The sequence below is a fragment of the Copadichromis virginalis genome, linkage group LG15 (assembly GCF_057382275.1).
Source record: "Copadichromis virginalis isolate Kocher_CV1m ecotype Utaka linkage group LG15, C_Virginalis_male_GT1.1, whole genome shotgun sequence".
Taxonomy (NCBI): Eukaryota; Metazoa; Chordata; class Actinopteri; order Cichliformes; family Cichlidae; genus Copadichromis; species Copadichromis virginalis.
Window position 1 is genome coordinate 8,581,495 of NC_140632.1, and position 12,349 is coordinate 8,593,843.

At 40.1% G+C, this 12,349-nt stretch overlaps 1 protein-coding gene across 2 annotated transcripts in view; it reads right to left on the reverse strand.

Annotated features, from left to right (window-relative positions):
• LOC146691740 (scavenger receptor cysteine-rich type 1 protein M160-like) overlaps positions 1 to 12,048 on the reverse strand; it is a 55,367-nt gene extending 43,319 nt beyond the window's left edge. Inside the window, exons 1-10 of one of the 2 annotated variants that reach the window (XM_085431693.1) lie at positions 11,989 to 12,048; positions 11,731 to 11,808; positions 11,416 to 11,442; positions 10,981 to 11,292; positions 9,547 to 9,834; positions 9,117 to 9,431; positions 8,751 to 9,041; positions 4,861 to 5,151; positions 2,631 to 2,945; positions 154 to 468 (exon numbers count right to left, since the gene is read on the reverse strand). In XM_085431693.1, coding sequence (XP_085287819.1) covers positions 154 to 468; positions 2,631 to 2,945; positions 4,861 to 5,151; positions 8,751 to 9,041; positions 9,117 to 9,431; positions 9,547 to 9,834; positions 10,981 to 11,292; positions 11,416 to 11,442; positions 11,731 to 11,782 — 2,206 coding nt within the window. In that variant the 5' untranslated portion in view covers positions 11,783 to 11,808; positions 11,989 to 12,048. Of the gene's footprint in view, positions 1 to 153; positions 469 to 2,630; positions 2,946 to 4,860; positions 5,152 to 8,750; positions 9,042 to 9,116; positions 9,432 to 9,546; positions 9,835 to 10,980; positions 11,293 to 11,415; positions 11,443 to 11,730; positions 11,968 to 11,988 lie in introns of those variants that run through there. The other variant, XM_085431694.1, reaches the window with a different exon arrangement.
• Between the last annotated feature and the right edge of the window lie 301 nt (positions 12,049 to 12,349).

Here is a 12,349-nt window from a genome sequence, read left to right on the forward strand (position 1 = left end):
ACATGGGGAATCAGTGTTGTAAGTTGGTGTAAGTGTGGTTGCAGCCGAGAGCTGCAGCCACATATAATAAAGATGGCTTTAAACAACAACCTCTGGAAGTCATATCTAAACATTAAAAAAAGACACAATATTTAATGACAAAATAGTTTTTACCTGAACAAATCACTCCTGCATCTTCACGGTGTCTGCACGAAAATCTTCCAGAGGGGCGATACCTGCAGTGCCCAAGGGACGTCTCATTACCCAAACAGTTGACAGAAGAATACCAGATCACTCCTTGGCCTTCACCAAAGAAGGCATTAGATTTTGCTCTCTGAGGTGTTCCACAGTCCATGGCTCTGCACACCACCTCAGCCTCTCTGAAGTTCCAGTCATCATCACACACTGTTCCCCACCGGCCGTCATGCAGAATCTCCACTCGGCCAGAGCATCGGTCAATGCCGTTCACAAGCCTTATTGGTGGTTTACCTGAGGGCACACGTTAAAGTATTAGCAATGAATATTTCAATCTCTTACTCTTTTTTTAAATCCAGTATTATCAGATTTTTAAGGATATCTTCAACATGCTGTATGCTGATGAGTGTCCATCATTATCTGAAATGCAACCAAAAGATGTTAATGGCTGTCCCCCTTTTCAGACAATAGCTCATACTGGACAGTTCGTATGTCCAAGAAACTTTAAAATGTGGTTAACTTCAGCAACAGGTGTATTTTAACCCAAAACACAGTCTTACACCAAATGTAACCAGGGAATTTTGGTGCTAAAGCTCAGGTCCATTTACTGCTGATTTAACTGAGGAAAAACATTCAAGCATTAACAATATAAATTACAAGCTGTCAAATAGATCCCATTAAGCAGTTTATTAAGAACTCAATAGCTTCTCGTGAGGGGCCGTGCTGACATCTGCTGCTCTCTGGCAGAAAGCACCATGGCCCTCCCGTGTTTTAAATGCACTTTAGAACAGCACGCAGCAGCACCACATATGAGCGTGTGGAAAAAGGTATGGGGTCTTCACACCGCTGTTCTCTGTGCCTCCTCAGGGCAGGGGGCTGGGAGGAGGAGTTAGCCATCTGATTGGGGTCTAGGGATGCTGGGCCTCCCTGCACCTCCCTGGAAAAAGGGTAACATCTCTTGGGTCTAGGGGCAAATTACCCCTCTAGAGGCAAGGGGTGTCTGTGTCCCAGTGAAAAGTGAAAACCACAGTTGTAAATAAAAGTATTGCTGTCATCACAGTCGTGTCCAGTGTATGCATAACGGGTCAAACGTTACACCACATTGGGTGAGTGCCAATTATTTGTATATGTTTGCATGAGGGTGGGAATGCATGTTTGTGTCTGTGTGTGCCTGTTTGTCTGTGTCTATATGTCAGGTCTTAGACTCCACCTCTCTGGACATATCTCAGGCCCCCCCAGATGTGGGGACCTATCACCCCCACAAAGCTCCCTGTCGGTGGCTGATGCCCTCAGATGTTGGTGCGTTTCAGGCAGAACCCGTGGGCACATCACTGCAGCCCCCCGTGGCTTCCGCACCAGGACTGCTGGGTGACCCAACATCTGGGGCTTTCCTCAGTTCTTTCCAGGAGGGTGGGGCAGTTGCCCCTCCAATGGTCTTCCTTGGGCTCTCGCGCTCTGGGGGGCCTCTAGATATTTGGGGCCTGGATCTCCTCCATGCCTGCTTCATGTACACATGGGTGCTCACAGACAAACTATATCTTTCTTGGCTGCTACCTCAAAGCACACTGTGCACTGTCGGTCTTGTGTGCTGCACAATAACATGTAATATTTAGTAGTGGTGGGACTTGTGGTGTGTTTTGGTGCAAGAAATAGTGAGCCAATGTGTGACATAACGACAGATGTAGAGTCAGCGAGGAAGAGAGTAAGTTCTGCCTATTCCAAAATAAAAACCATAAATACATATGTTCAATCGACCACAATTGTAGACAATTGAATTGACACAGGGGGAATGGGACACAAAGAGTGACAGAAAACAGCACACATGATGAGGGACTACAAAATAAGACGGGAAGTACAGAATAGAGAGAGACAGACTAGACACACAAACAGAAAGGGAAACAAGTGGAGAAGAGACAGACTACATACAGGGAAATGTCTAAAAAATTAGACAAGGAACTAAGAACTACAAATATGAATAACTAAACTAGGACGCACTTGAAAATACTAATTGACACAAAAGGCTAAAAATGTAGAAAGAAACCCACCAAATAATAAACCCATAAAAAAAAACCCAAACTAGGGAAAAAAACAGAAACCATGAAAATGAGAGAAGGTGAGTGTAATCCCAGTGCCTGTTTGAAGACAGATTAAATGGCAGGGTTAAATCTGAAAGAGTATCTGTTTTGAAGTCAGTACCAAATCAAAAATACAGATTCATCTGCTCTGGTGACCCCTTGGGAACAAAGAGAAAAAAAAGTGCACAAATCTCAGTCATTATCTGTTTCAAAGTATGATCAGTGGCTAACAACTTGTAATTATTAACCAATAAGCGTGTAGTTTACCAGTTATCCTCCCACCACCACAGTTGGTGACATCACATCACAGCAATAATTTATACTGTTTGTGATCTCGTAAAAAATTATGTTTGAATTTTGAACATAATAATAAGGATTTACCTGCACAGAGAACACCAGCATCATATTCATGCCCGCAGGTTGCTCTTGTAAAACCTTCGACTGAGCATTGCTGAAGAGATGTCACACTGCCGAAACATGAATTGCTAGCCTCCACCACTGACCCACTGCCACGGCCAAAAACAGCACCACCATGAGCTTTCACGGCACGTCCACACTGCAGCGACTCACACACCGCTCCAGCTTTACTTAGAGTCCAGTCCGTGTCACACACTGTGTGCCACTGGTCATCATGACGAACCTCCACTCTTCCAGAGCACTCATCATTACTGTTAACCAAGCGGACCGCCAAGCTTTCTGTGAAGGCAAATAAACTAAATATGTAGCCACAGGTATGGAAGAATGACCAACAAACAACTGTGATGTATTTAGGTATATTGTATACTATTTGAATTTAACCCTTGTGTGGTGTTCGTATTTTTGTTACTCAGCCAGTGTTCATGGGTCTGGTGGACCCGCTAGAGTTTTGGCTTTCCAAACGTCCTGAGTCTTCTGTGTCATGTTTTGTGATGCTTAAAATGTTTTCAATTGGTGAATTGTCTGAATTGCAAGCCAGTTATTCAACAGTATCTATGCTGTTGTAATGAAGTTTATTGATAAGTTCAATAAGAAACACCAATGGTCTCACATCTTTCCGCTCCCAGGTGCTGCCAGCTACATCTAACCTTCACATCACTCCAACTTTTCCATGCTGTCAAGCGCTTCATGACATCACTAGTCTAGTTGGATCACCTTTTCCCCAGCCTTCTCGAGGCCGGTCGGCATTCATGCTGCATACTTTAAATCTCATTGCACCTCTCCTTTACAGTCTCCTTCGTGCAATCGTGTCCATGTCTTTGTCACGTTCACACTATTAGATGCTCGCATCTTGATTCATGCTCAATAATCTAGGTAAGTAAATGCCAAAAGGTTGATTCTGTTCATCTGGATGTGGCATTTTCAGTGGGAGAAACGTTTTGTCACTCATTGAAGGGGCTTCTTCAGTCTCAGCTGACTGCAGGTTTCCCCAACCTTATAAACAGTACATTTGCACAATGACTGAAACTAGCCAACCGAAAGAACAATGGGTTGTGAGGTCAGTTACTTGATCATTAGTATGCAAATTGTCATGACCATTAATCAACAACCACTGATCAAAGACCGTTGATCATTGATCAAAGACCATTGATGAAAGGCCATGAGCGCCATTCACAGAGAGGTGGGGAATGGCTGCAATCATAGCATTGTAAGATGGTGAAAGATGTACCCTTAGGTCTTCTTGACTCCCCGCTCAAACCAGCGTTCCTAATGCTAATAATTAAAACCCTCAACCTTTTCCATTAGTTTAACAAGCCTCTGCGACTGGCAATTGTCTGCTTACTGATTCTACTAGCCAAATCCAGGCTTTTCACTCATCTTAAGCCATCTCAAACTTTCCCCTCTCAGATCAAAAATCAATTTGTGCACCTTGTGGCAAGTTTCTGGGCACTTTAGGCATCTTAGATAATAAAATCCTGCTGAAATTTCCGGGCTCCCCATCCTTTAACTTCCTCCCCTGTTTGGCCATCTAAATCTCTTTCGTCAAGTCATTTTGCCTTCTTTCAAGTCATGTGCATTTACTTTAGATTATTTATTATGGCTCTCCATGCATTTCTACTACTTTCTGTCATTTTTTTTTTTCATGGATTGGTACTAGCATTGGTAATAGTTATTAGGAGATGTCCTCCTGAGTTTCTGCTGTTTCCTGTCCATCACCGGAATGATTCAACCATACTTCTTATAAGGTAAAATTGGCAATACGTGCATCACAATATTCATGCCATTATAGGACCATCTCCCTTGGCTGCTGCTCTAATGGAGGATCCTGTTGCTGTAAAACCTATATACACATTTCACCATTTTTGATCTACTTCCACATGTGCCAGTTTCATAGGCATTCATGCATTCAGGCATTCATATTGATACTGACGCTCATTCTATAATGAACTAAACAGGGTGCAGTTTGTTTTCTAATAGAAATTGAACTAAATGCTGATAACAAATCCCTCTCCTCTTTATTTGGGAGGACGCAGATTCCATGTTTTCCCAAGAAAATTTCAGATTTGGTATTTTTATGTTCTATTGTGAATCAAGTATGGGTTTATGAGATGTCCAAATTATTACATTCTGTTTTTATTCATATTTTACACAGCATAAAAAAAAATTCAGACTTGCGTTTCCATGTTTTTCTTACCTGTGCAGAAAACACCAGCCACTACAGTGTTGTTGCAATGAGATGGTTCTATTGGACACTGAGTCAATGTAGACTCTTCTCCATTGCAATTAATTTGATCAGTCCAGATGTTTCCTGTACCAGGACCAAGCTGAATAAGCTTATGAGGCTTCCCACAGTCCAACTGTCTGCACACCACTGTTGCATCATTCATGTCCCAGGATTCAGCACACACAGTCCCCCACTGGCCTTTATTGAAATACTCTACTCTTCCATCACAATGAGTGGATCCACCGGTTAATCTCGCATTACCTGGAAATCAGTTGTTATATTAGTGTAACAAATATTATTATATTATATTACTATACATTAAATCTAACTTTTGTTTTTTAATTACATTAATTTTTCTTTTCTTTTCTTTTTATCACACAGACTGTCATGGTCTTGGTTTAATGTACCCAGTGTTTGGAGTTTTTCTTGTGTTTTTGTCATTTTGTATTATATTTAAGTCCGCTTTGTTGGTCTTAAGTTTACTCTATAGTACCACTGCGCATGCGCGTTTTACCCATATTCTATCGCAATATTTCATTTTCCTATCATTGCCCAACATTACACCGGTATTACTGTGAACGGTATGATATAGCGCAGCCCTATCCTGGGGTCTGCATTTGGGTCCTCCCTTCCTGCCTGCCGCACCCAGTTTATGACAGAAGATCATGACCACACTATGGACCCAGCAGACTTAATGTTCGGGAGTTTTGAGGAGTATGCATGCCAAATCATCTTTCTGCAGGGGCGGTGGATCATTCCGACCCACGAGGGAGAGAAGGAAGAGTGCCAGCAAGAGGTCCGCAGCCTGGTACATTCCTGACTCCAGCCAACCTGGCAAAAAAACCTGAAAAAAAATAAAATAAAATAAAAATGAAAAAAAAAAAAAAAAAAGAAAAAAAAAAAATAGCACTTGCCGCTAGTTTTGATCCTCCATCCCTCCAAAGGGAGGATCTCACCGTCAACGCCTCTGCCTCAACAGCACCATCCAGCTCATCCGCCACTTGTGCACAGTTCCCAGGAGGAAGCGGTGTTCACGCCGTTCCAAGTCTCAGCCAAAGACAATTTTTTCTTCTGAGCCTCCACGTCCTGTGAGTAACACTGCCTCATCATTGAACACTAGTTTTAAGTCAGCATGCCTAGACTCCAGCTCATATGGGTTGAACAGTGCTGGACAGTTTGTAAAATCTGCACCGGAGGGTTATTGTGACTGTGTTTCTGAGAGTGACTGTAATTTCAGGGATTCCTGTGTTTCCAAGCTTGAAGTTTCTGAGAGTAATTTTGTGCCTGTCCTGGAAACCAGTGAGGTTTGCGTCTCAGGGCTCACTAATGTGCCAGGTGATGACTGTACTCGTGTGCCTATCAAGCATAAAACTGACTGACACACAACCAGACTGCAAAGTACTAATTACCACCAGTAGTGGTAATTCTAAAGACCCTCCTGTAGCAACGATGGTTAAGGTAGCCAAGGAGGCTTATAGCCATGAGCAGGCCACCTCAAAGACTAAGTTCAGCTTTCCTGAGATAACTTCTCCCAAGACTGCTAGTTCTAACCTGGAGAGCTTAAGAACAGCAGATTTTCTAAGGCCAACCAGCTAGGGCTGGGCCATATCATACTGTTCACAGTAATACCGGTATAATGTTGGGCAACGATAAGAAAATGAAATATCGCGATAGAATATGGGTAAAACGCGCATGCGCAGTGCCTTTGTTTTCATATGCACATGGTGGAAAAAGCATGGCGGTGACAGAGAATGAGAAGGGCGAAAGCGGATCGTTGACAGTGCCCCCTATAATCCCATGTGCCTTATGTATGAATTCTGGTTGTGTTTACTGACCTCGAAACGATTTTATGTGGTACACGGTGCTCGAAAATCTGTCAAATGTTTTAGTACAAGCTTGATGGATTGTCGGAGCATTACGGCTATCATAGGCAGGAGCCTCGCGGAGTGATACGTACTGTGCTGCAACATAATATTACTGTATTGTGTGTGTATAACGTCTTTTTAAGTTTTGTGGATATTAGACATGGTTATGTCGGCCAATTTCCACTGGAAATGCCTTTTGGTTAAACTGTCAGCAAGGAATTTGCATTTGCACTGTTAAATTTTTATATAACTTTAATGCACATAAAAAACATCTCCTTGTGTCCGCTGACGCCTCTGGTGAGCCCGTACATCCATCACCCGCACCACCACCTGCGGCTTCCAGAACTTCTTTTGGCTTTAGCAAGCAAGCAATTTATTTATATAGCACTTCCAGACAACCGCCAGCTGAAAAGAAAGTGCCTCTTTGGATTCATGGTTGACCCAGCTCCTCGGTTTTGTTTTAGACTTCTGCTGCTGGGATTTTGATTTTGTGGACTCTGTTTTCCTAAACTTCAGCATTTTTTGTTTTAACCTCCTAAGACCCGAACTCTTCCACGGCATGCATTTTTAATTTCTCTTTGATATTTGGGCATATTGGGACCCAATGAATGTAAAAACAAAGAATCACCAGATTTTTTCTTTTACCCGATTTTTGTTCCTAAGAAAAATGAGAGCTGAGGATGAGGATATTTGTTTAAAATTTTGATGGAACAGTGGCAGCATAATGTCCTCGTAAGTGGATATCAGGCCCTTGTAGAGCAAAATTTAATATTTTGGTCTAGACAACCCAAAATCTGATGTCCACGTATGTGGGTGCCAGGTCCTAAGAGGTTAAACTCTGTTTTTGTTTATTTCTGGACTTGGTTGGCATTCCTTTTTCAGCAATAAAGCTGTTTATGAGTTTACATTTCACATCCTGGAGTCTGCATTTCGGTCCTCCTTCCTGCCTGCCGCACACAGTTTATGACACAGACATAAAGCCAAAAATCAGCATAGTTTGGTAGCGACTGGGATCTCAAACTTGCTCATCTCTATTGGCTCCCCATTGTTTCAAAAACAAGGAGAAAAAGAAAACAAAGAAGCAAAAGATGAAGAAACATAAACAAAAAATAAACAACATTAATATTAATATCAAGATTTTTTCTTTCCATTCTCAAATGTTAAGTTTGTGAATGAAAAATTAAAATAACTTTAATATTTTGTTTATTAAAAAGGATAAGGCCATGTCTATTATCTGGCGCCTTTTCCCCCTTTTTCTTCTAAATTTCATTAAACCTAATGGTGGTGGTTAGTATAAATGTGCACATATAAAAGGGGACTCCTGTGTTCCCCCTTCTATGTATCAAAAATGCTACAAAGTAAGTCATGAAGGAAAAAAAGAATTTAACAGTGTGTTGACAATGTTTGACTGCTAACTCTACTGGTTTGTGAATATGACCTCATGACTTAATGTGTGGCTGAGGTCTAAACAGAAGCTGTCCTTTTTTTTTTTTGCTCTTTATTTTATGTTTTATTTAGCATAAAAAAATCAGCTACTTTTGATTGAGTTAATTTCAACATGCTTATCACTCAAAGTGGTCTGCAGAATTCTATAATCAGTCTGCTTAAAATTAAGCCTAGATTGATTGATGTAGACATTTACATATTTTCTTCTCCTTCCGCTTCACAATTTTTCACTTTTGTTGATAATAAAAGTAGTTAAAGCGAAGGGGTTGTATTACCCTTGCTGGCTGATATTAGTACATTGTCAAATGAAATAGAATTTAGCATTGTAAGTGGTTAATATTTATCTGCTGTCTCACATTAAAGTTGTATTTGCTAAATGCTGGTAATTTTAATAGTGAAATAACTCTGTGACCATGCATTAAATAATTGCCATATCACAAGGTAAAACTAAAGAATGCACATAGGCTAGTCTTTTCTTAATGAGCAAACATGACCTTTGTTATTCTTGGAAAGCACTAGAGGAGCATATCTATAGTTTTTGTCTCTTACCTGAACATACAAGAGAAACACCTTCACATGACCCTCTGTGTTCTTGCAGTTGACACTGGCTGATAGAGTTCACATTATCAGAGCATCTACTTGTGAACCCTTGCAGTGAGCTGTCACCAAAGTAAAAGATGTCCTTGGAATTTTTTGGATCTCCACAGTTGAGCTCCTTACATAGGACTGCAGCTTCTTTAAGGCCCCAGTTATTACTACAAAGTTTCCCCCATCGGCCATCATGGAAAACCTCCACTCTGCCAGAACAGCTGTCAGTTCCATTGATCAATCTGACTGTCTCTGCAAAGCAGAATTTGGGTTTTTAGGATTTTCATTAAAACTCAGGTTTGAAACTCAGAATACATCCTGTCTTACCTGAGCACACGAGACCAGCATATTCACTGTGGTTACAGTCATATACTCCAAAACCTTTGTGAGGGCAGTCAGCAAGAAACATCTCATGACCAGTGCACTCCATCTTATCCAGCCAAATCTGATCTTGACCTCTCCCAAAGTAAGTCTTATATTTGACTGAGAGAGCATTCCCACAGTTCATCTCTCGACATGCGACAGTTGCTTCTTGCATTCCCCATCTATCATCACAGACTGTTCCCCATTGTGAACTATAGTAGATTTCCACTCTACCAGAGCAGCGATTAGTCCCATTCACCAGCCGAATGGGTTGACTGTCTGTTAATTAAAAAAAAAAAAAATTAAGGGCAAGTTTTTTCAGAAATGGCAGATTCTAACAGTGTCACTTTTACAATTAATTACTGATAGTTTTGTGAGCACACGTGTGACTTACTTCCACAGACAACAGTAGCATCATCACAACTTTCATTGACTTTTAGAAGTGAGCACTGTGAGACAGAGGTCTCATTTCCAGAGCAGATGGTTTTGATTGCAGGCAGGGCACGTGCATCTCCAAAATACAATGTCTCAGTCTGAGTGGGTGGATCGCCACAACCAGCTTCTTGGCACACAACATGAGCTGCTTGTTTGCCCAAATCACTGCAAACTCGTTTCCACTGAGCTTCGTGGTAAATTTCTACTCTGCCATTGCAACGAGTTCCATTGACAAGCCGCACATGTCCTATAAAATATATAAAACTAAATGGTTAGTCTATGACAAATAACACTGTGAAAAAGTATGAAATCCACTCTATGTATTTCCTAATAACCTTAAGACTATAGACAAGGGAGAACATTTATAGCTAATTTTATAGCAAAACTGAATTCAGTTATGAAAAGTGATATTTTCCAGTTTTTGGTTCCAATTAAGGGGAATACCTCTCTAAGGGGAAGTTAGTCTTTCAGTATATTATTTTGATAATTTTTAGGTTTATTTGGGCAGGACCTGTTTAATTAAGACCAGCATCAAAACTGGTATTTTTAATTGACATTAAATACACAAAATAATTGTTTGTAATCAACATTAAACTTTTAAAGCAAGAGTTCTATACTCGCAGCCTTTTTAATTAAAAAAGAATGGGGTTAATGTTTGAAGAAATGTCACTAAAGTTGACTGGAAAGATAAAGAAATTCCCATTACATTTGACTACATTTTAATATACTGGCTCAAATTCTTAAGTTCTTTATTCTTGGGGCGAAACATATGGTTACGTTACGTTACGTTACGTTACGTTACGTTACGCTACGTTACGTTACGCTACGTTACGTTACGTTATGTTACGTTATGTTATGTTACGTTATGTTATGTTATGTTCCAGTTTGGATTCAGGAGACAGACACTATCTCTACTTTTAAGATTAAAAACTTTCCTTTTTGCTAAATCGTATAGTTAGGGCTGCATCAATGAATCCTCCCTTATGCTGCAATTGTCAAAAGCTGGTAGTCAATTTCTCTTGACAATCACATGTGCTGCAACTTGTTTTCCTGAAGCCATTCCTCTTGGAAGATCACTGCTCCCACCATAACTAAGGCTCTGCTTAGATTTTTCTCAACATTCGGTCTGCCCAGAGTTATTCAAACCGACCAAGACAGCAATTTTTAGTCAAAACAGTTTAAGCAGTCTTTGCGACTCCAGCTGACACATCCTTATAGAAGTCTCAGCTTCTACCTGCCGACACTAGCTTAAGAGAATATTATATTATACTAGACTGACAAAGTTCTTAAAATGTGTGTATAAACAAAAATAAATAAATGAATACATATCTTACCCTGTGCATGGGGTACATGTAATGTACAACAAAATATGTCAAACATTATCTAGACGTACCTGAACAGACCACTCCTGCATCTTCACTGTGGCCACAGTTATTTTTCCCAAATGGTTTGTGCTGACACTGAAGGATGGAAGACTCATTCCCAACACACTGTACATCATCCAACCAGATCTCATCCTTTCCACGTCCAAAGAAAGCATCGTTTTTGGCCTCCATAGCTGTCCCACAGTTTAGCTCTCGACACACCACCTCAGCATTGGCCATGCTCCACTCATCATCACAGACAGTTCCCCAACTGTCTTGGTAGAAGACCTCCACTCTGCCAGAGCAACGCGAAGGTCCGACCAGCCTAATTTTTTCACATTCTGGATATGAGAAAAACAAAACCACAAAGGATGTTCAATGTTTTACCTAGACCTTAAAAACATAAAGGCAGTTTTTTAATGGAGAAATCCAATTATCTTAATATTCATGGGTTATTTACTGACCTGTAAACTGCAGCAAACTCAACAGGCCTGCAGCAGAAATATATAGCAAAGTAGTCTGATTAAATCTGACAGGAGATGTGAACTTAGATACAAAATAAAACTCTGTGTTAACAGTCTACACTGTAGTCAGACCTATGATTTGTTAAATATATTATAAATATGGAAGACAAAAGGATCCTGGATAGTTTTAAACTGATCCAGTAAATAAACTCCCACTTCTCACTCATGATACTAACACACAACCAAACCATGTTTCCACTCAAGAAAAAATATGTCCACATGAAGTCAAACTGAGAAAAAACTCCAGTAACTCACCAAGAGACAAGTGAAAAATAAATTGTTGTTTTTCATCCAAAATGAGGATCATATTGTGTCTTCAGTGTTGGTCAAATGCTGTAAAACATAACAGTGAATTTGAAAAATGGCTTTACATCTCTCCGAACCCCCTGTCTTTAGAAAAGCTTTGTTTAATCTTTTTGTTTTCACCAAAAGCTGATAATACAGTCCTCTTTAAATTCACAACGACTAGAAATCTTTTAAAAATGAAATCAGTATTTGTAATAAATTGCTCACCCTAAGGGTGAGCCGATGAACAAAAACCCCAATGAACAAATTCCTTGCTATAAATCAAACTCTAGCTGGACTTGGATTGCAAACTGGAGAGATATCGACATTTTGATCAATCATTAAAGACAAGTTGATGAGTGGATTTTGTTTTTCACTAAAGCCTACATATACTATTTTTTTAAACAGTTATCATATTCATCATAAAGAGAAGCAACATTTTACATGATGTTGCAAAAGATAATGAAAGACAATAAGAACAAGAATGATAGTGCAGCTCTCCACCAAGGTGGCTCATTCTCTGGCAGTTTTTACTTTGAAAGGAATAGTATTTGTATAGCATATCTTATGTACAGTATATAAAATTAAA